The 18,273-nt window shown below is 56.4% G+C and overlaps 2 protein-coding genes across 8 annotated transcripts; one reads left to right on the plus strand and one right to left on the minus strand.

Annotated features, from left to right (window-relative positions):
• The first annotated feature begins 1,031 nt into the window (after window positions 1-1,031).
• Window positions 1,032-13,577, plus strand: TTC16 (tetratricopeptide repeat domain 16). Of its 5 annotated transcripts, XM_059925681.1 has the most exons (13): window positions 1,032-1,257; window positions 1,585-1,675; window positions 1,851-1,994; window positions 3,200-3,300; window positions 3,400-3,529; window positions 5,690-5,904; window positions 6,557-6,801; window positions 7,171-7,312; window positions 8,942-9,107; window positions 9,627-9,769; window positions 9,930-10,101; window positions 11,557-11,641; window positions 12,678-13,577. In XM_059925681.1, the coding sequence occupies exons 5-13, from the start codon at window positions 3,401-3,403 to the stop codon at window positions 13,436-13,438; spliced, it is 2,058 nt and encodes a 685-aa protein (XP_059781664.1). In that variant the 5' UTR covers window positions 1,032-1,257; window positions 1,585-1,675; window positions 1,851-1,994; window positions 3,200-3,300; window position 3,400; the 3' UTR covers window positions 13,439-13,577. The 5 variants fall into 5 exon arrangements, with proteins under 5 accessions (XP_059781664.1, XP_059781660.1, XP_059781662.1 ...); XM_059925677.1 differs by having other exon boundaries at window positions 1,168-1,675; XM_059925679.1 differs by lacking the exons at window positions 3,400-3,529; window positions 5,690-5,904 and having other exon boundaries at window positions 1,168-1,675.
• Window positions 10,776-17,759, minus strand: TOR2A (torsin family 2 member A). 3 transcript variants are annotated; one of them, XM_059925683.1, is made up of 6 exons: window positions 17,568-17,759; window positions 16,697-16,962; window positions 15,769-15,944; window positions 14,601-14,728; window positions 14,172-14,284; window positions 10,776-12,191 (listed from the first exon to the last, which is right to left on the minus strand). In XM_059925683.1, exons 1-6 carry the CDS (start codon window positions 17,716-17,718, stop codon window positions 11,748-11,750), a joined length of 1,278 nt encoding a protein of 425 aa, XP_059781666.1. In that variant the 5' UTR covers window positions 17,719-17,759; the 3' UTR covers window positions 10,776-11,747. The 3 variants fall into 3 exon arrangements, with proteins under 3 accessions (XP_059781666.1, XP_059781667.1, XP_059781668.1); XM_059925684.1 differs by lacking the exon at window positions 10,776-12,191 and having other exon boundaries at window positions 13,509-14,284; XM_059925685.1 differs by lacking the exons at window positions 10,776-12,191; window positions 14,601-14,728 and having other exon boundaries at window positions 14,149-14,284.
• Between the last annotated feature and the right edge of the window lie 514 nt (window positions 17,760-18,273).

Raw genomic sequence — 18,273 nt, forward strand, 5'->3', positions numbered from 1 at the left:
CGGATTGGGAGGAGGGAGCCGTATTTTGGCCCCCGCTGTGGCCCTGCCTCGCTTTGGAAACCCGGCAAGTCTTTTCCCCGCTGTACACCTCGGCCTCCCTAGCTGATAAAAACTTGCTAACCTCCTTCCGGCTCTGTTTGAAATTGGATTCCAGCGAGTGGAGTCCTTGGATTCCGGGGGCGTGGCTAGAGGGGCGGAGCCTGTGGGCGTCCTGGAGATGATGCCTAGCAACGTCAGGGGTGGGTGCCGGGAGGCAAGTGAGGGCCGCGAGGGAGCCCGCCCAGGCCCGGAGGTCCTCCTGGAAGGGGCCTCATGACAGAGTCCAGAGAGGTGCGGGAGAAGGCTAAGGCAAAGGCAGAGGGTCGGGGGAGAAGAGACCACGTCTGGGTTCACAGGAAAGGTTTTAAGTACGGGAGAGGCAAGATCATTTGTGCGATTCAATAAAGTCCCTGGCTGCTTGTGCAGAGAACAGAGGTCTTAGGATCTGTGGCTGGTGGGGAGGTCAGAGGGGTGGCCGGAGCTGGCATATAGCAGAGATGGCATTGGCCAAGATGAGAGGATGAGAGAAGAGGAGGGATCTAAGAGATCTTTAGGAAGTGGGATAGACAGGACTTAAGGACTGATGGGACATAGATCTTTGGCTTGGGTGGTTGGCAGAGGAAGGTGGACTCACCGCTGTGGGAGAACCTGGGGCAGAAGTCAGGTGAGGTGCTCAGTTTGGCATGCTGAGTGTGAGGGTCCCACAGGATATGCAAGAAGCTGCTGGACCCCCAGGGCCTGTGGCTTGGGGCAGGGCCTGAGCTGCAGAGTTTTGGGTGTCAGTAGCTGGAGGTAGGAGCTGAGGGGGACCAGGAGGAGAGCAGAGGCCAGTGTGAGCGTGAGACCTTGACCATAGGTGACAGAGGCAGGACTGGAGAGAGGTTAGGGGAGTAGGGGTGGGAGTGCCACCAGACCCCAGATTGTGCTTCTTACCAGGCCTCATTTCTACCCCTTCTCCATCCTGTAAAATACCTGAGGAGAGTGTGTAAGCAGAGTGGGGACTGTCTCTGGAGGCCTGCTCCAGCTTGCTGTCGCTTGGTTCCAGAATGCTCTGGGGCTTGACCAGGCTCCCTCACAGCACATCCCAAAGCCATGGGTGATTCCAGTGCCAAAGGGGACCCTACAGCGCGTCTTTGGGACCAGCCAGGTGTTCCGGAACTTTGATGATATAAAACCAAAGGCTGCGGGGTTAACGGTGCCCCTCAAAGTCAGGGAGTAGTGAGTGATTACCTTGCCATGGGGTCCCAGGTTCCTACCCTGCACAGCCACTGACATGCTGTGCAGGCTTGGGCCGGTTACTCTCCCTCCCTGAGCTTCAGCGAGCTCAACTGTATAACAGGGCTCTTCCACCTCAGCAGATAAAAGGCTGCTGGGTGGGATGAGCTCCAAGAATGTCAGCCTCCTCTCCCTGGGTCTCTGTCTACCCCTCTTGTCTCCCTACCCAAGTCCCCCTCTTCCCAGCCCATTCCCGAAGCCCCAGCTGTATGCTCTGGACTGGTCCCAAGTCAGGGCCAGCCCCTCCGCCTGTGCCCCCTGCCCCTGCAGCTACCATCGAGGCTATCAGTGCTTGGAGCAAGAAGACTGGGAGGTGGCGGTGCTGTTCTTCTCCCGCGGCCTCCACCTGGACTCCCAGCTGGTGAGGGGGACGGCCTGGGTGGGCACAGGCAGTTGCTGGCCCCATGCTCACCCCTCACTGTCCCACCTGCCTGGCCCCTTCTCTCAGGGCCACCAAGTCCCTGTTGTAGCTGAGTGTCAAGCCTCAGGGCGGATTGTGGGGAGGGGAACGGCAGCCTGGGTCCCCTCTCCCACAGGTAGAATTCTATGCCTTGAGAGCCGAGGCCTACATCCAGCTCTGCGACTTTTCCTCGGCCGCCCAGAACCTTCGAAAGGCCTACTCCTCCCAGCCGGAGAACACGGACTACCTGGAGCGGCTCACCTTGGTGCTTTACCTGAAGGTGCCTGGGGCTGCCCCAGGCCCACACAAGGCCCCACCTCACACCCCGGCCTGCTGACTCTCCCTCCAGCTACGGGGGCTGTCCTGGTTCCTGAGACCAGCCCTGACTCCCTGGGGACCTTCGTGTCCCTGTGTCTATGTCCCCATCTGCTGCCCCACTAATGACCTCTCCCGCCTCCTGTATTGGTTTACCACCAGGGCTGGGTACGGTTTTGCAGCTTTGTCCAGTAGAACTTTCTGCAGTAGTGACAATGATTACTGTCCCATCTGGTAGCCACTAGCCACGTGGAACTGTTGAGCCCTTGAAGTGTGGCGAGCGTGACTGAGGAACTAATTTTGAAATTGTATTTAATTTGAATTGATTTGAAATTACATAGCCACGGGAAGCAGGTGGCTATTGTATGGGGCAGCACAGGCCTGCAGTCCACAGGCTCTAAGCACTAAAAAGGTAAGAGTGCCCACCATTTGCAATGCAAAATAAAGACGATATTAAACCATAAAATCCCAACAAAGTCCTGATTTTTTTTCCATTTTGACAAATTGAATGCCTTTGTTTTTAATGTCAATAATTATTCAATTCTGAAAAAGAAACATTCTTAAAACCAGAATGTTGGGGTCCTGAGTCCAGTCCTGCTCTTGCTGTGTGACTTTGGGAAGGTCACTTCACCTCTCTGAGCCTCAGTTCTTTCATCTAAAAGGGGAATGTTAGCTAGTCCCAGTGAGATAAGTTCAGGTTTTTTGTTTTTTGGGGTTTTTTTTTTTTTTTTGGCTGCACCTGGGCAGCTTGCGGGATCTTCGTTCCCCGACCCACATCCTGGGCAGTGAAAGTGCCGAATCCTAACCACTGGACCACCAGGGAATTCCCTAAGTTCGAGTTCTTAATACAGGGCTTGGCACCTGGAGCCCTAGGCCAGGTGGGAGCCTGTTACTGTTAGATCTGCTGTTCTGGTCCACCTCCCAGATTTTCTCTATTTTTCCTTGTTCCTTTGTGTGTATTGCTGTCTCTCTTGTCGTCAACTGTATATTTCTGTCTCCCTAGCTCTGGATCTCTCTCCATCTGTGTCTCTATCTCTTAAAGTCTCTCCCAGAGCTAAAGGGCTCTGTCCCTGTCCCTTGTCATTCCACCTCAGTGCTGGCCATCCCTCAACTCGTGGGTGCTGCTAGGCTGGGGTCACAAGCAGAAGTGACTGCCCTCTGTGTCCTCAGGGCCAGTGCCTTTTCCAGCAACGCGCCTTTCCGGATGCCCTGAACGTCTTCTCTCAAGCCTCTGAGCTCCAGCCTGAGAAATTCTGCTTCCGTTATCGATGGTGAGTGCCCTGGCTGTCCTTGCTGGCCTTTGCCCCCCCGGCGTCCCCTTCCTTCCCCTCTCACCCAGTAGACAGAGCACCTTTGCCCTCTGCCCTCAGCATGGCCTGTCTCCTGGCCCTCAAACGGCATCGTGAATGCCTCTCATTCGTCACCAAGGAGGTGAAGCATGGCACCACCAATGCCGATGTCTACATCCTCCGGGCCAGGCTCTACAACTTCTTCCAGAAGGTAGAGCAGGGAGGACAGGGCAGCGGGGTGGACCTCCTCCTTGTCTGGATGCTGAGATGACAGGAGGCTGTCGGCCAGCCCCGAAGCCACCTCCCCCAGTGTAGTGGGGGCCCTGTCCTCCCCAGGCAGAGGCCCCAACCGGCACTGGCCCAGTCGGGTAGTTGTTCCATCCTCACTCAGCCCTGTCTCTGTGCCAGGCCTGCGCCAGCCCCCAGAAACCACAAGGTGAGAGGCCTTTGCCATCCCTGCCCTCATGGAACTCACAGCCCAGGGGAGACGTCCCCAAGCGGATAATTACACAAAGGATGATTTCCCAATTGTGTGAAGCACCATCAGGGGCACCCAGGCTTCCCTTAGATATGAGACTTGGGGTCACAAGGGAGGAGGGACTGCAGGGATGAGAGAGCGATGGGCAGGGTCTTGTGAATCCAGGGGACTCTGACTTCTTCCTGGGGGGGCAGCAGGAGCCTCAAAAGGGTGCTCGCTGGGGCAGTGGGCCTTAGAAAGAGCCTTCTGGCTGCCAGGGGGCATGTGGGCTGGGGGGAGGGGCAAGCCTGGAGGCCGGAAGCCGGGTACCATCCATCTGGATAGGAGTGGGGCTCGAGGAGGATGGCCATGAGGGTGGCAAGGAGGGGGCAAGTTCCACAGACCTTTGGAAGCAGGACCCGAAACTGACTTGCTAGCGGGGGGCGCGGTGAACATAAGGGAAAGGGAGGCATCCAGAACAATGCCTGGTGTTCCAGCTTGGCCTGAGTGCTTGGGGGTGGGGTGGGGGGAACCTCAGGAGGGGGTAAATGGGATGGGCCGGATTGGGCGGAGTGTCCTGGGGGTGTTGGAACCATGAGCCTCCCTATGCTGGGGGTTGGGCTTCTGTGTCCCACAGGTGACTCAGTGGGAGAGTCTCCTTCAAAGGTAGAAGACTAGTAATTATTATTATTATTTTTTTTAAACATGCTGCTATTGCTCTTTTTTTTAATTTATATACATTTATTTATTTACTTTTGGCTGCATTGGGTCTTCGTTGCTGAGCACGGGCTTTCTCTAGTTGCGGCGAGCGGAGGCTACTCTTTGTTGCGATGTGTGGGCTTCTTTCGTTGTGGAGCACGGGCTCTAGGCACGCGGGGCTTCAGTAGTTGTAGCATGTGGGCTCAGTAGTTGTGGCTCATGGGCTCTAGAGCTCAGGCTCAGGAGTTGTGGCGCATGGGCTTAGTTGCTCCGCGGTATGTGGGATCTTCCTAGACCAGGGCTCGAACCCGTGTCCCCTGCATTGGGAGACGGATTCTTAACCACTGCACCACCAGGGAAGTCCCGAGACTAGTAATTATTGATAATTATTTCTGATGGTTGGGATTTCAGCTGCTCCCTGCGATGCCTAAGCACATTCTAAGCACTTTACTCATGTTTATCTCTAAGGCTGGCAGTAACCCTTTGAGGTAGACACAACCCATTGCCCTCTTTTCACAGATGAGGAAACAGGTCCAGATGGTCTGGGTAACTTGCCCAAGGTCACAGTGGTGCTCCCCTTAAGTCCATCTATTCCAAAGACCTGCCCCAGCCTCGGCCATCTTCCCCCTCCCGACTTCCACTCACACCTGTTGTCTACACTGCCTCACTCACCCTCCAACCAATTACCCTATAGGACATGGGGTGCTTGCTAAAACTGTTTGTTGACTGACTGACAGACCTGCTCACCCAGTGGAAGGTATTTGCCTAGGGATGTTTTCTGCTCTTGCCCAGGGCTGAATCTGTTCTTCGTTAGAGTTGTCTTGGGCTTAAAGGTCAGGAGCGTTGGGGAGGGTGTACAGGGGAGTATAGGGAGGACACGACAGTCACAGTCAGGAGACCGCACCCTCCCCCCTCCTCAAGTGGGCCTTGCAGAAGTCCTGCAAGGAAGAGGCATCTGTAACCCCATTCTACAGCAGAAACCACTGAGGTGGACCTGGCTCACCTGAGGTCGTATCTAGAAAGGGGCCAGTAGGGGTGGAGCCTCAGATGGGATTTTCCCACAAAGCAATGCAGAGCCACTGAAGATGGGTGGCATGGTGCTGGCCTGCCCAGAGAAAGGCCCCTACAGGCCTGGAGGTCTGCCTCCCCACACTGAACAGGGCAGGGTTCAGCTTGGCCTGCACCCCAATGCCATCCCTGGCCCCCCAACTGCAGCCCAGCCTCTGCCATCGAGACCTACACAGTGCCTTGCTACTGGATCCCAAGCACCCACAGGCCAAGGTGCTGCTCAAGGTGATGGTGGGCCAGGCCCAAGAGGCACGCCAAGATGCCGGGATCCTGGCCGTGCAGGGCAAGCTGCAACATGCGCTGCAGTGTATCAACCGTGCCATCGAGAACAACCCTCTGGACCCCAGCCTCTTCCTCTTCCGGTACTGAGTGGGGAGATGCTGGTCTTGGGTCCCAGGCCCTGCCTTGCCTCAGATGTGCTGTGTGATCTCAGGAGAGCCCTTGACCCTCCCCAGGCCTCAGTTTCCCCATCTAGCCTCTAACAATCTTTCCCTACTCCCCATCGGGGGTCACAGGATCATGGGAGGTGGTCTCTGCTACCGCCTCTGGAGGAGGGGCAGGCAGCAGCCTGTTGAGCCTGGAATCCTGGACCCCCGGGCCTGCTGAGCAGTTTACACTGGCAGGCTCAGCCCAGCTCAGTGGACGAGGCTTGGGTTTGAATCTGGGCCACCCCACGAGGACCCACCACCTCATTCTGGGCCATTTCACTTCCTTGAGCCTGGATTTTATCATTTAAGCAGTGGAGGTAAAATGTCCTGTGTACAAAAAGGCCTTAGCATAGAGGCTGGCACACACACAGCTCCCAAAAAGAAAGAGGGAAGCTATTTTTAAAGAAAAGTGAAATTACCAGTGACTAGCTGGCTATCTAAGTAGCAATCCAGGAGCCCCACAGGCCAAACTCAGTGCAAGAGGTGGGAGGCCCTCCCCCCAGGTCAGAGGGCCCAGAGCCGCAGCCTCTCTCTGGGACATCCCTGGTCGGTGGGGCACTTTGGCCCTCACGTCCCTCCCTCGTAGGGGCATCATGTACCGACGGCTCCGGGAGTTTGACTCCGCCGTGGAGGACTTCCTGAAGGCGTTGGACATGATGACCGAGCACCAGCAGGACCTGGTGCAGCAGGTGCAGCGCCAACTGCTGTTGGCCTACAACGACTTCGCGGTGCACTGCTACATGCAGGGCGCCTACCAGGAGGGGGTGCTGCTGCTCAGCAAGGCGCTCAAGGGCGAGCAGCGGGAGAAAGGCCTCTACATCAACCGCGGTGGTGAGTGGGGGCCGGGCAGCCCAGTGTGAGCCCCTTGCCCCTCCAAGGCCTGGGCTGGGCGCTTGAGGGCCCTGAGGGAGGGAGGAGGGAAGGAGGGAAAGCGGAGTCTCAGGGTCCCACGGACACACTTTGGGAAACGTTGCCTTAGACAATCTGGCTACAGCCCTTCAAAATGCTCGGCATCAGGCAGCTGGAAGAAGGTGGCCGGAGGCACGGAAAACCTCTGCAGGTGCCCGCGACCGCCCGCTGGTGTCATCCACCACCTGTTGCAGGCCCCGCCCCCTGGGGGTGGAGCCAGCTGGGCTGGGGCTCCTGGGCCCTGGGTTTGCGGGGCTCACTCAGCCCCCGTCCCCGGCCCCCGGTCTCCAGATTGCTTCTTCCAACTGGGCAACCTGACCTTCGCTGAGGCGGACTACCAGCAGGCGCTGGCGCTGAGTCCGAAGGACGAGGGCGCCCACCTGCGCATGGGCCTGCTGCAGGAGAAGTTGGGCTTCTGCGAGCAGAGGAGCAGGTGCGCGCTGACTGTGGGTGGGGCGGGGCTGTGGGCGGGGCGGACCGGGCCGCGGGCGGGGCCGAAGAGTCTGGAGTGAAGCCGGTCGGCTGGGATCCTGGGGTCGAGATGCTCTGCTCTCCCAGTTGTCTCCTAAATATCTATTTTATTTTTCAAGTTTTCTCTAAAACTCCTTCATTTTTTTCTGCGAATATTGTTATGGTAATTGCGCTTTTTATTAAAAAAACTTAAGTATTCAGTAACATATAACTTAGAACATGAAAGTTCCTTCTAATATCTACCTCCCAACGCCTCCCCTTCCCCTGTAAGTTTGGTAAAGAGTCCTCCAGATTGATTTCTATGCATATGTTAACAACTGTTATCATTTTACAAAAGTGAGATCATGCTAAGCTGATTTTTTTAAATAAGCTTATTTATTCATTTATTTATTTTTGGCTGTGTTGGGTCTTTGTTGCTGCACGTGGGCTTTCTCTAGTTGCGGCGAGTGGGGCTACTCTTTGTTGCGGTGCGCTGGCTTCTCATTGCGGTGGCTTCTCTTGTTGTGGAGCACAGGGTCTAGGTGCGCGGGCTTAGTTGCTCTGCAGCATGTGGGATCTTCCCAGACCAGGGCTCGAACCCGTGCCCCCTGCCTTAGCAGGCGGATTCTTAACCACTGCGCCACCAGGGAAGTCCACTAAGCTGATTTTTGACTTGCTTTTTTACTCCGCATGGCAATTACATATAGGACGACCTCATTTTCTTTTATTGCTTGCAAAGTATTACATTCTGTGTAGGTACCACAATTAATTTCTTTAGACAGTAGTATGCTGATGAGTATTTGGGCTGTTTTCAGTTTTTTATTATAAATAATGCAGTAATGAGACCCAAGACATATGTTTTCATGCGTTCATACTAGTAATTCTGTAGTTAGATTGCCGGAAGTTAAATTGTTGGGTTAAAAAGTGTAAAAAATTAACATTTTAAAAGATAATACCCAATTGTTCTCCAAAAATAATGAACCAATATAAACTTCCCCCAGTAAAGGAAAGTCTTGGTTTCCCCAAACCTCCCTAGCCCAGGGTATTAAGACTGTTTTTCAACTTTGCTAATCGGGTAGGCAAAAAAAGGCTCTCTCGCAGCGGACTGACTTTGCATGTTTAAATTGTGATTGCAGGACAGCATCTTTCGTGCGTTTATTGGCCATTATGGCCTGCCCAAATCATTCGCCCATTTGCTCTTAAATTGTTCATTAAAAAATTTTTTTTTGGTTATAAGTGTTCTTTGTAGGCTGGAAAATTAGCTTATCATCTGCCTTCTATGGCAAAATATTCTTCACTATTTACTGCTTTCTTTTGTGGTGTTTTTGCTACTCAATAATGGGATTTAACCATAGTCAAATTAATTTTTTCATTTTTAGCTGCTGGGTTTATGACATCTCAGAAAGGCCTTTCCTACTCCAGGATCATAAAAATGTCCACTTATGTTGGGATTTTACACTAACATTTAAGTGTTGGGTCCATCAAGAGGGGCGTGGTGGCAGGGAGCAGAGACCAGCCTGATTTTCCCCAAACTCCCCACTGGGGTCCAGAAGCCTCCGTATCCTCCAGGTGGCCCAGCTCAGAGCACCCTGTGGCCTGCTGTGTCCTGCAGGCAGTTCCAGAAGGCAGAGAACCGCTTCTCAATGGCCATCCAGCACAATCCCCAGAAGCCCCAGTACTACCTGTACCGCGCCAGGAGCCGGCAGCTCATGCAGAACATTTTTGGGGCCCGCCAGGATGTTGCCACTGTCCTGCTCCTTGACCCCAAACAACCGAAGGTGTGTGCCTGCTGGGCCAGGAGGGTGGACTCCAGAGTCAGTACCTCTGGCCACCTAAAGATACTCCCTGTCCCTAAAAGAAACCTGGTTTCCTAGCAGTAATAACAGCTGCTAATGCTGGAGCATTTACGATGTGCCAGGCACTGTTCTAACCAGTTCAGCTTACATCACCCCATTTAACCCTCTTCAGTACCTATGAGACAGGTAACATTATCATCACCCCACAATTCATAGAGGGAAGAGGGTAAGGCTCAGAGAAGTCAGTTCCCTTGGCCCAGGTCATGGAGCTTGGAGGTCACACTGTTATCTGGCTGGCTGCAGAACCACTGGTCAGACTCACCATCAGCACTCCCTCACCGAATAGTTCCTTTCTCAAGATGTCCTAATAGTTCTGGGGCAGAAAGGTCCAGCCCTTTAAAAAACAACAATCTGTAAACCCTTCCTCTGCCAGGGCAGCACCACACCATCTGCCCCCTGTCCTGGCCCACACCTGACTCTGGTCACCCTCTTTCCTGGCAGCTGCTGCCACTGATGACCACCCTCTTCCCCGGCATGTCAGTGGAGGAGGTGCTTAACAGCCAGGTGGCCCACCTGGCCAGGCTGCAGCTGGAGCGGGTGGTGGAGCACAGCCTGCAGGCCGGCACCCCTCAGGATATCGTGGGGTAAGTTTCTCCAGGAGGGCCCGCGGGCCCAGAGTCGGGGGACGGTTGGGGCTCAAGGCACCTCTGGCCCTAATCGCCTTCTCAGGCCACTGTCCAGTCCTGGGGATGATGGGGTGAGTCAGGGAGGCCAACCCAGCACTCTGGGGTCACGGCTTGTCAGGCAGCTCAAGGAGCGGGAACTAGAGCGCCAGAGGGCCCGGGCCCTGCAGCTTTCATGGAAGCTGGAGCAGCCTTTGTTCGAGACCTCCAAAGAGCTAGAGGCCACTCGCCAGTCCCTGCAGGCAAAGCCAGAAGGCCCAGAAGAAGAGGCCAAGTCCCCTGGGGAGAAGGAGGTAAGTGGGCTGTATGCCGGAGCCGGAGGTCCTTGAGGTCCAAGGTGGAATGTACCCCAAGTCAGGGCTGAGGGATGCACGCTGGCTAGAGGCTGGCTTCTGGGCCTGGCTCTGCCACCACTCAGATGTGTGACTTGGGCTGGGGACATCTCGCTGTGAGACAGAGAAGGTACCAGTAAGGGGTACACCTGAAGGAGGGTGCGTGAGAATGTGGGCCCCTCACGGAGAGAGGCTTCCCACACTTTGTCCACATTCACCTTCATAAATTCCGCTGTGTGGACTGGCCACTTGTACCAGAATTTTCTTAATTCTTAAATTCATTTCTAAAATCTTTTCACTGAATGGAACATATAGAAAAGTACATGACTCATAAGCGAACTGTTTGATGGATTTTCACAAACTGAATACCCCCATGGCACCATTCTCCAGATCAAGAAAGAACACATTCCCAGTTCCCCAGAAGCCCCTCGTGCCCCCTTCCAGGCCCCTCCCTCAGCCCAGCACACCCCACAAGGCTGTCCTGATTCCTAACACCACAGACGAGCGTGCCTGTCCTTCACAACAGAGGACAAATGTGGCGCATGCCCCTTTGCTCTGGCTCCTTTCACCGAGCGTCCAAGTCTGTGAGATGCATCCAAGTTGACTGCTCCTTCTCATTGCTGGAGACAGTGCCATCCTGCGAATATCCTGCCGTTTATTTATCCACTCGACTGCTGATGGACAGCAAGTAAATTGTGTTCAAGGTAGACTTTAACCATCGAAGTAAACGGAGTGCCAGCATCCCTTGCCAGAAATGGGAAAGGCAAGCTCTACGTTTTCCTAGCTCACATTAGGATACAAAAATACAGAACTTGGGTCTGTGTACGCCCTGAAGTCATCGTGGGGTCCCTGCTGAGTGCTCCGCAGCCCTGCCCGCTCCCGCATCGCATCTCACTCCCGCACATTTCCCGCGGCCTGCAAGTGCGACCAGCAGCCGAGAGCCGGGCCAAGAGCCTGGCCGCAGAGTCCCCCTGACTTGGATTCCAGCCCTGCTTCTCTGCCTCTTAGCCGAGTGCCCAGGGCAGCTGCTTAGGTGTTTCCTGGTCCGGGAAATGGCAGTGGCAGGCGAGTTCCCTCCCAGATGCGCAGGGAGATGAAACACGGAGAAGGTCCTCAGTTTCTCACTAGCCATTCCCCGGACACAGCACTTCACAGTTCACAGAAGCCTATCCCACAATTGAACTAATTTGCATTTTGCAGATAGAGAGATGAGGCCCAAGAGCCTCTTGACACTGCTTTTCTCACGTGGCCACACCTGTCTAACCTGGCCACGCCCCCTCCTGTCCAGTCAACCTCTCCATGTCCCCATCCAGCCCTAACCTGCGACCCTCGAGGAGCTCTAAGCGGCTGGACTTACAGAGCTGCGGCCACTGTGACCGTGCAGCCAGTGATCATGCAGCCTGTCTCTTGCCCTAGGAGAAGCTGGTGCCGGGTCCCAGCAAGGAGAGGTCCCTGACCGACAGCTACATCAGCCAGACCTCTTCAGGCTCCATCTTGGGCTGTAAGTCCCCCTGCTCCTGCCAGACCTGAGTGAGCCGACGCAGCAGGGAGGGCAAAGGTCAGGGGTCAGGGACTCCCAGGCCTGAGTGTGAATTTGGGCTCTGCTGTCACAGCTGTGTGAGTGTGGAGTGGGAGGAGTCATCCCAGCTTTGCGGGGGGCACAGGGAGCCCTCAGCGATGCCCAGCACACAGCCCGCGAGGCCGGCTCTCACCGCGAGGCGCTTCACAGTTGCTGCCTGCTCCACCCTCATTCCCCGCTCAGGCCTGTCTCTCTTCTCTCTACCCCCTTGGCCTCTCCCTGAAATAAGCCCACGAAGCCTGTGCACGTCCAGGGGGCTTTTACCCTCAATTCTGAAAGGTGCCAGCGTGGAGGGGACAAAAGTAAAAAACGCAAGAATGCTGCTCTGGGTCCCGGGGAGGGACGGGAGTAGCAGCGGCCAGCCGCCTTCCTGCCATTCAGCAAATGCGTTGAGCGTCCTAGGGCCAGGCCTGTGCTGGACACTGGTTACAGGCATGAATGGCACAGTCGTTGCCCCAGGGAGCTCTTGGTCCTGGAGGGAAGAAGGCACACAGGTAAACAGATACCAGGACAGTGTAGCCATACTATGGAGGGGAGTCCTGAGGGCTCTGGGTGCATTTAGCTCCCTTTGGGGGGTCAGGAAGGGCTTCCAGGACCCAGGGGAAGAGCGGTAGCCAAGTGTGCGCAGGGTGGAGCGGGGGGAACTGCTGCAGGCAGGGGGCCAGGGCCCTGCAGGCTGTTGGCTGTGGCTGGAACGCAGAGGGCAAGAGGCAGGCAGCAGAGTGGAGGCCAGCGCTGGGCGAGTGGGGTCCTTCGTATCTCCCCCTTATCTTACGGCCCTGACCCACCTGCAGGGCTCAGGGTGCCAGGAGGGCTGGGCTGCCGTGAGCTGGCAGGCCTTCCCCTTGGCCATGCAAGTCCTCTGGGACATAGGCAAGGGTGAGGCCTAGAAGTCTCCCTTTCCTGGCACTGTCTGGGGAAGGCGGCCTGACAGCTTCTCTTGACATATCCTTTCCAGTCAGGACCACGTCCACCTCAGAGACGGAGATGTCCACTGTCTGCCAGGAATACAGGAGCACTTCGACCACTGTTGTGACGTTCTCTGACTCTTCACTGCTAAGGACACAATCCTCAGACTTGGGGGACAAGAGGGAAGACCTAAGCCTGAGCCACAGCCCCAGAAAAACCAAGTCCACTCCAGGCCACAGCCAGAGGCCCAGCGAGCCCGAGGCCATCCAGGTCCAGAGCCAGAGGCCCAGCAGGACCGAGGCCGACCAGGTCCAGAGCCAGAGGCCCAGCAGGACCGAGGCCATCCGGGTCCAGAGCCAGAGGCCCAGCAGGACTGAGGCCATCCGGGTCCAGAGCCAGAGGCCCAGCAGGACCGAGGCCGACCAGGTCCAGAGCCAGAGGCCCAGCAGGACTGAGGCCATCCGGGTCCAGAGCCAGAGGCCCAGCAGGACCGAGGCCGACCAGGTCCAGAGCCAGAGGCCCAGCAGGACCGAGGCCGCCCTGAGCCAGAGGCCCAGCAGGACCAAGCCCGCCCAGGTCCAGAGCCGGAGGCCCAGCAAGACCGAGGCCACTCGGAGCCGGAGGCCCAGCGGGACTGAGGCCACCCAGGGCTCAAGGCAGAGGCTCAGAAAGGCCAAGGGTGCCCATGGCCAGAGCTGGAGACCCAGAAAGGCTGGTGCCACCCAGGACTGGAGCTGGAGACTGATCCAAAGTCCCAGCAACACGCAGACCACCCAGGGCCTGAGACAGAACCCCAGCCCCGGCAGTTAGGCTGCTCTCTGAAGGGGCCGCTCAGCAAAGCAGTCTCCTCCAGAGCAATCAGAACCTCAGCCAACATCCCTCTGGTCCCATGGCTAAATTTATTGTATTTGTTCTCTTCTTTTACAAAATTAAAAACTTGAAAAGCCCAGCCCAAGTGGCAACTTGAGTCCCTCTGTTTCCAGAGACAGAAGTCTCAGCCTGGCTTTACGATACCGGGACATAGGGTGTGGGGTGGAGGGTAGGGGTGTGGTGCCTGAGCCAGGGCCGAGACCAAAGAAGGAGGGAGCAGCCACGAGCCACCGTCCCTGAGTTAAAATTCACATTTTAAGAAGGCTCAGGCTGGAGGGTGAGGTCAAGGCTCATTGAAGTTCTGGGGTGACCAGCGGTTTCCCTGAGGAAGGAAGTAAAGGCCAAGATGCCCTCAGACCAGTGAAGAGGCCAGGGCCTGCCCTGGCCTTCTGTTTCATGGCCTAGCCAACAGCCCTCCTCATCTTCCTATTGTGCTCTGGGTCCCAGGAGGCACAGGACAAGGGACCCTGTGGCAGAGGCCCCAGGGCTATTCCTTCACAGCCTGGCCAGGTAGAGGAAGATAAGGATGCTGCCTGGAGAGTCAGAGGAAGAAGGAGATTCGGGAAGCCACAGTCTTGCAGCCATTGGAGGAAAAGAGCTGCTCGTCCTCAGGGAAGAAGGTGGTGCTGTCCAGCACAGCCTGGACGACCTCATCCCTTGGCTCCAGGCCTACCTGGGCAAGCTCGTTGAGCACACAGTGCTGCACATGGTGCCTCTGGAGAGGTAGGAAGGGCACCAGGGCGTCCAGGAGATGCTCTTCCATGATGCCCGAGCGCCAGAAGCCATCTGCAGGAAGGAGCGATGGGAAGAGGCAGTGCTTCACGGGGATCAGCTGGGCCCTGTCCACCCCCAAAGGAAGGAAGTGCAGGAACGGGGCTGGTCTTAATCCTCCCAGCCACCTTCCAGGTGCTGGGCTCGGGGAGGCTGTCTGCCAGCCCAGAGCGCCAAAGCCTGGGCTGGGAAGTACCGGGTCAGGGGGCAGAGCATCAGACCTGGGAGAGCCTGGCCCACCCCAGGGAGCCCAGCCCATCCCTCCATGTGATCTGGGCGTGAGACCTCAGCCTGGAAACCACCCTGGGGTGGGGTCCTTGGCCGAACTCACGGTTCGGGTTGTCCAGCACGGCCTGGGAGATAACCGGCTCCAGCTCCTGCAGGCGAATCTCCTCGCGCTCCCTGCGGCTGCGCCATGCCTCCAGCACCACCTGGTTGATCTGCTCACCGCCAGTGTTGCTAAAAACCACGGGGGACGCAGACAGTGAGGACAGGATGTGGCCCTTGCTTCCCACGTGCCACCTAACGTGACCTGAGCCTGGGGGCCCAGCTCAGTGCTGGCAGGAGCCAAGCCCACTCAAAACACCCCGGGAACCACTTCCCCTCTCCGGAGCTTGTGCCCTTAACCATGACCCCTGGAAGTTCGGCTATATGTGTCATGCACTTTACAGTTTATAGAACACTTTCAGGTCCCTTACCGACTTTCCCTCACCCAGCCTCTAGGAGGACAGTGGGGCATTAAGATTGACCCTGTTGTTCAGAAGAGGAGGTGGGAGCTCAGAGAGTTGAAGCGTTTTGCCTGAGGAAACAAAGCTAGGACGCCTAGAGGTGGGACTGAAACTCTAGTCCTGTTTTTCCCAGGCCTGTGTCCTCTTGGCCACAAAAGAGGGAAAACTCTTAACCCAGCAGGGTTCCGCAAAGAAATAAGGATTAAGAGACTGAGCCCAGGGAACACTGGGCAGTGGTTAAGAACCTGCCTGCCAATGCAGGGGACACGGGTTTGAGCCCTGGTCCGGGAAGATCCCACATGCCGCGGAGCAACTAGGCCCATGAGCCGCAATTACTGAGCCTGCGCTCTAGAGCCCACGAGCTGCAACTACTGACCCCGCGCCTAGAGTCCATGCTCCACAACAAGAGAAGCCACTGCAATGAGAGGCCCGCACACCGCAACAAAGAGTAGGCCCTGCTCGCCACAAATAGAGAAAGCCCGTGCGCAGCAACAAAGACTCAACGCAGCCAAAAATAAATAACTAAATAAATAATTTAGTTATTTATTTATTTAAGAGAGAGAGACTGAGCCCAGAATGGGCTTTGAGAATGTCAAAGGGAAGTCAACCACCTTGAATGACAGTGTCACCAGTGAGGGTGTGGGGGACTTTGGGAAAGCCCAGTGGGCCCGGGGGGAACAGTATTCTGCTATGGGACCACAGGCCAAGACTGGAGAGCTGAGACCTCTGATGAGTGTCCCTGCACCCTGCCCGCTGCAAAGCTGGCCCCACCTGATGAAGATGAAGATGGCTTTGCGATAGTTGGTCCCATAGACAACCCAGGAGGGGCCCAGGAAAGGTCTCAGGACCTCTATCAGGCCTGGGGCCAGCTCGTCCATCTCATCGAAGAGGAAGAGAGAGCGGCTGCAGGCAGTGAGGTTTCCCTGGACCCAGCTCTTCAGGTCCTTCTGTGGGAGAAAGGCAAGGGTATGAGGGGGACTGGAGATGCTCCCCCAATCCCAGATTTCTTCCCAGAGCAAGAATTAATCTCCTTCCCAGGAAGATATGGTCTCCCAGAGAGTACCAATCCCTTAATGGGACTGATGGTGAAACTGTGGCCCACAGAGGGGCAGAGACTTGTCCAAGCTCACACAGCAAGTCAGCAAGAAAACAGGGACTCAGACCCAGGCCTCTCACCTGCCTTTTCAGGGCTCCTTCCCCGACACCTACTGCTTTCTAAAAAAGGGGATGGCTCCTTCCTGCTCCCTGAACATTCCCAACAGAGTTGACAACTGAAACAGATTAGCCTGGAAAGTACCTTGCAATCAACAACAACAGTAGTAAGGCTAATTGGATTTCCTGAGTGCTTACTCTGAGCCTCAAATTGGGGCTAAGGGCTTTACACAGAGAAGATAATGCAGACTGTCTGGCAAAGGTAAATGCTCAATAAATAACACCTGCAATTCTATAATCCCACATCCCTCACAACAACCCTGGCAGGTAGGTGCCATTACTGGCCCCCAGGAATTAAATCAAGAACTCCCTGCCGGGTGGTACCACCCCAAGCTTTGTTCAGGGTGGGTCCTGAAGGGTGAGGCTTCAACTGGCTGTGTGGCCTGGAGCAAGTGATTCCCCTCTCTGGGCTCAGGATTCACTCCTTCCCTAGGGTCCAGCACTCCACAGTGCAGGTGGATGGTGGTCCAGGACAAAACCAGCCTACCTTGTAGCGCTCCAGGTGGCCGGGGTGGGGGAAGTGGATGACCGGGGAAAAGTGGTGCACATGGGGGCTGCGGAGACCACCCCGGAAGAGGTAGTGTGCCAGCAGGGAGCTGACATAGGACTTGCCGGTGCCAGTCCAGCCATGCAGAGAGAGGACCAGTGGCTTGGTGGGGGCTGGATCCTGCACGAAGGCCTTCAGTGCCTTCACCACCAGCGCCCTGGCTAAATGCTGGCCCACCAGGTGCTGCGCCAGGTCACACTCCAGACCTAGGGCCACAAGAAGGACAGTGTCAGAGCTGAGGACACACCCGCCACGGAAGAGGTCCAGGAGGGAAGTCATGTCTGGAACCTGGTCTGGGGATCCGCGTTCTGGGACGTTTTTACAGGCTGTCTGCGGAAAGGAGTGCGGCCCTTGGGGTCTCGGCCTCAGGAGTCACCCTCAGGCCTGACTCAGCTCAGCAGCGCCCCCACCAGATGGCCCTCTGGATTGCGCTCAGCCCTAAGTGGGCGCGAGCTGTCAAGAGGATCTGCCCAAGACTCCCGCCCATCTCCAAGGCAGGCTTCTTCCTTGATGGCCAGTCCAGTGCGGAGGTCTAAACTTCCCCCCAAGGCCCTGCTGTCAAAGGCCTCTCTCCATCCTGGCAGGGCTCTGCCTGGACCCCAAACAGGCATCCCCAAACCCTCGCCCCAAGTCCCGTGCCCCAGGCTCTCAGGGTCCCTCAACGCCGGGCCCACTTCCGGCCCTGGCCATCCGGAAGTCTGGGGGTCACACCCTCGGTTCTACTCTCCAGGTCCGGCCCCGGCGCACCCCCGGGGTCCGAGGGCTCCCCGGTCCGCCGGCCGCTCCTGTCCGGGCGCCCGCGGCTGCTCACCCTGGAAGTCGGGCCGGAAGTCACATTCACAGAAGGCGCCGAAGTTGCATCGCAGCGAAGTCAGGTCCCAGGCGGCGGCCGCGGCCGAGACCAGCCCGAGCAGCCCGAGGAGCGAGCCCCACAGCCAACAGCCGCGCCTCACAGCCGCCATCCGGGTGAGACCGGAGCTGGGTCTGCGGCCGCCAACCTCCTCTCCCGAGAACTACAACTCCCAACATGCATCGCTCCGCGGCAGCCATCGCCTGTGGCCTACAACTCCCGGCTCCCTTCTCTCCCCTCTCAAAGGCCTGCCCGGTCGTCCCGCTGCAGGCCCGGAAGGTGGCCTCCAGGGGGAGCCCGCGAACCGTCCAAGCCAGGACTGCGGGCTGAGTTTCCATGGCCACGGTAACTAGGGGACCATCACAGTAGCTCCGAAAGAAAAATAAATGAAGGATTATGACCACAAAGGGTGACGTAATAATTGTAGCAAAAACTTGTGCGGCACCTTACACCTTGCAAAACACCTTTTCTGTGCTCTTTTTTTTTCTTTTATATGATAAAAGAGCGCTAATAGCTTTTGGTGAGCACCTACTATGTACCGTTAACGTTAGGTGCCTTATATATCTTATGATAACAGTACCTGTCATATAGAGGAATGGTGATATTTCAGTGAGGTACAGGCACGTGAAGTGTTTTGTTTCACAAAGTAATCAATAAATGATCACTG

This window comes from Balaenoptera ricei, chromosome 6 (genome assembly GCF_028023285.1).
Source record: "Balaenoptera ricei isolate mBalRic1 chromosome 6, mBalRic1.hap2, whole genome shotgun sequence".
NCBI lineage: Eukaryota > Metazoa > Chordata > Mammalia > Artiodactyla > Balaenopteridae > Balaenoptera > Balaenoptera ricei.

Excerpts from the sequence above, each read along its gene's own strand:
- TOR2A (XM_059925683.1), bottom strand. The coding sequence starts at position 17,718 with ATGGCGGCTGTGAGGCGCGGCTGTTGGCTGTGGGGCTCGCTCCTCGGG. Across the intron at positions 14,729-15,768 it reads GCCATCTTCATCTTCATCAG|CAACACTGGCGGTGAGCAGA; the intron begins GTGGGGCCAGCT and ends CGTGGTTTTTAG. Across the intron at positions 12,192-14,171 it reads TGCTCAACGAGCTTGCCCAG|GACCAAGAGCTCCCTGGGGC; the intron begins GTAGGCCTGGAG and ends TCTTCCCTCCAG.
- TTC16 (XM_059925677.1), top strand. The coding sequence starts at position 1,418 with ATGAGCTCCAAGAATGTCAGCCTCCTCTCCCTGGGTCTCTGTCTACCC. Across the intron at positions 3,530-5,689 it reads TCTACAACTTCTTCCAGAAG|CCCAGCCTCTGCCATCGAGA; the intron begins GTAGAGCAGGGA and ends CCCCAACTGCAG. Across the intron at positions 9,770-9,929 it reads ACCCCTCAGGATATCGTGGG|GCAGCTCAAGGAGCGGGAAC; the intron begins GTAAGTTTCTCC and ends ACGGCTTGTCAG.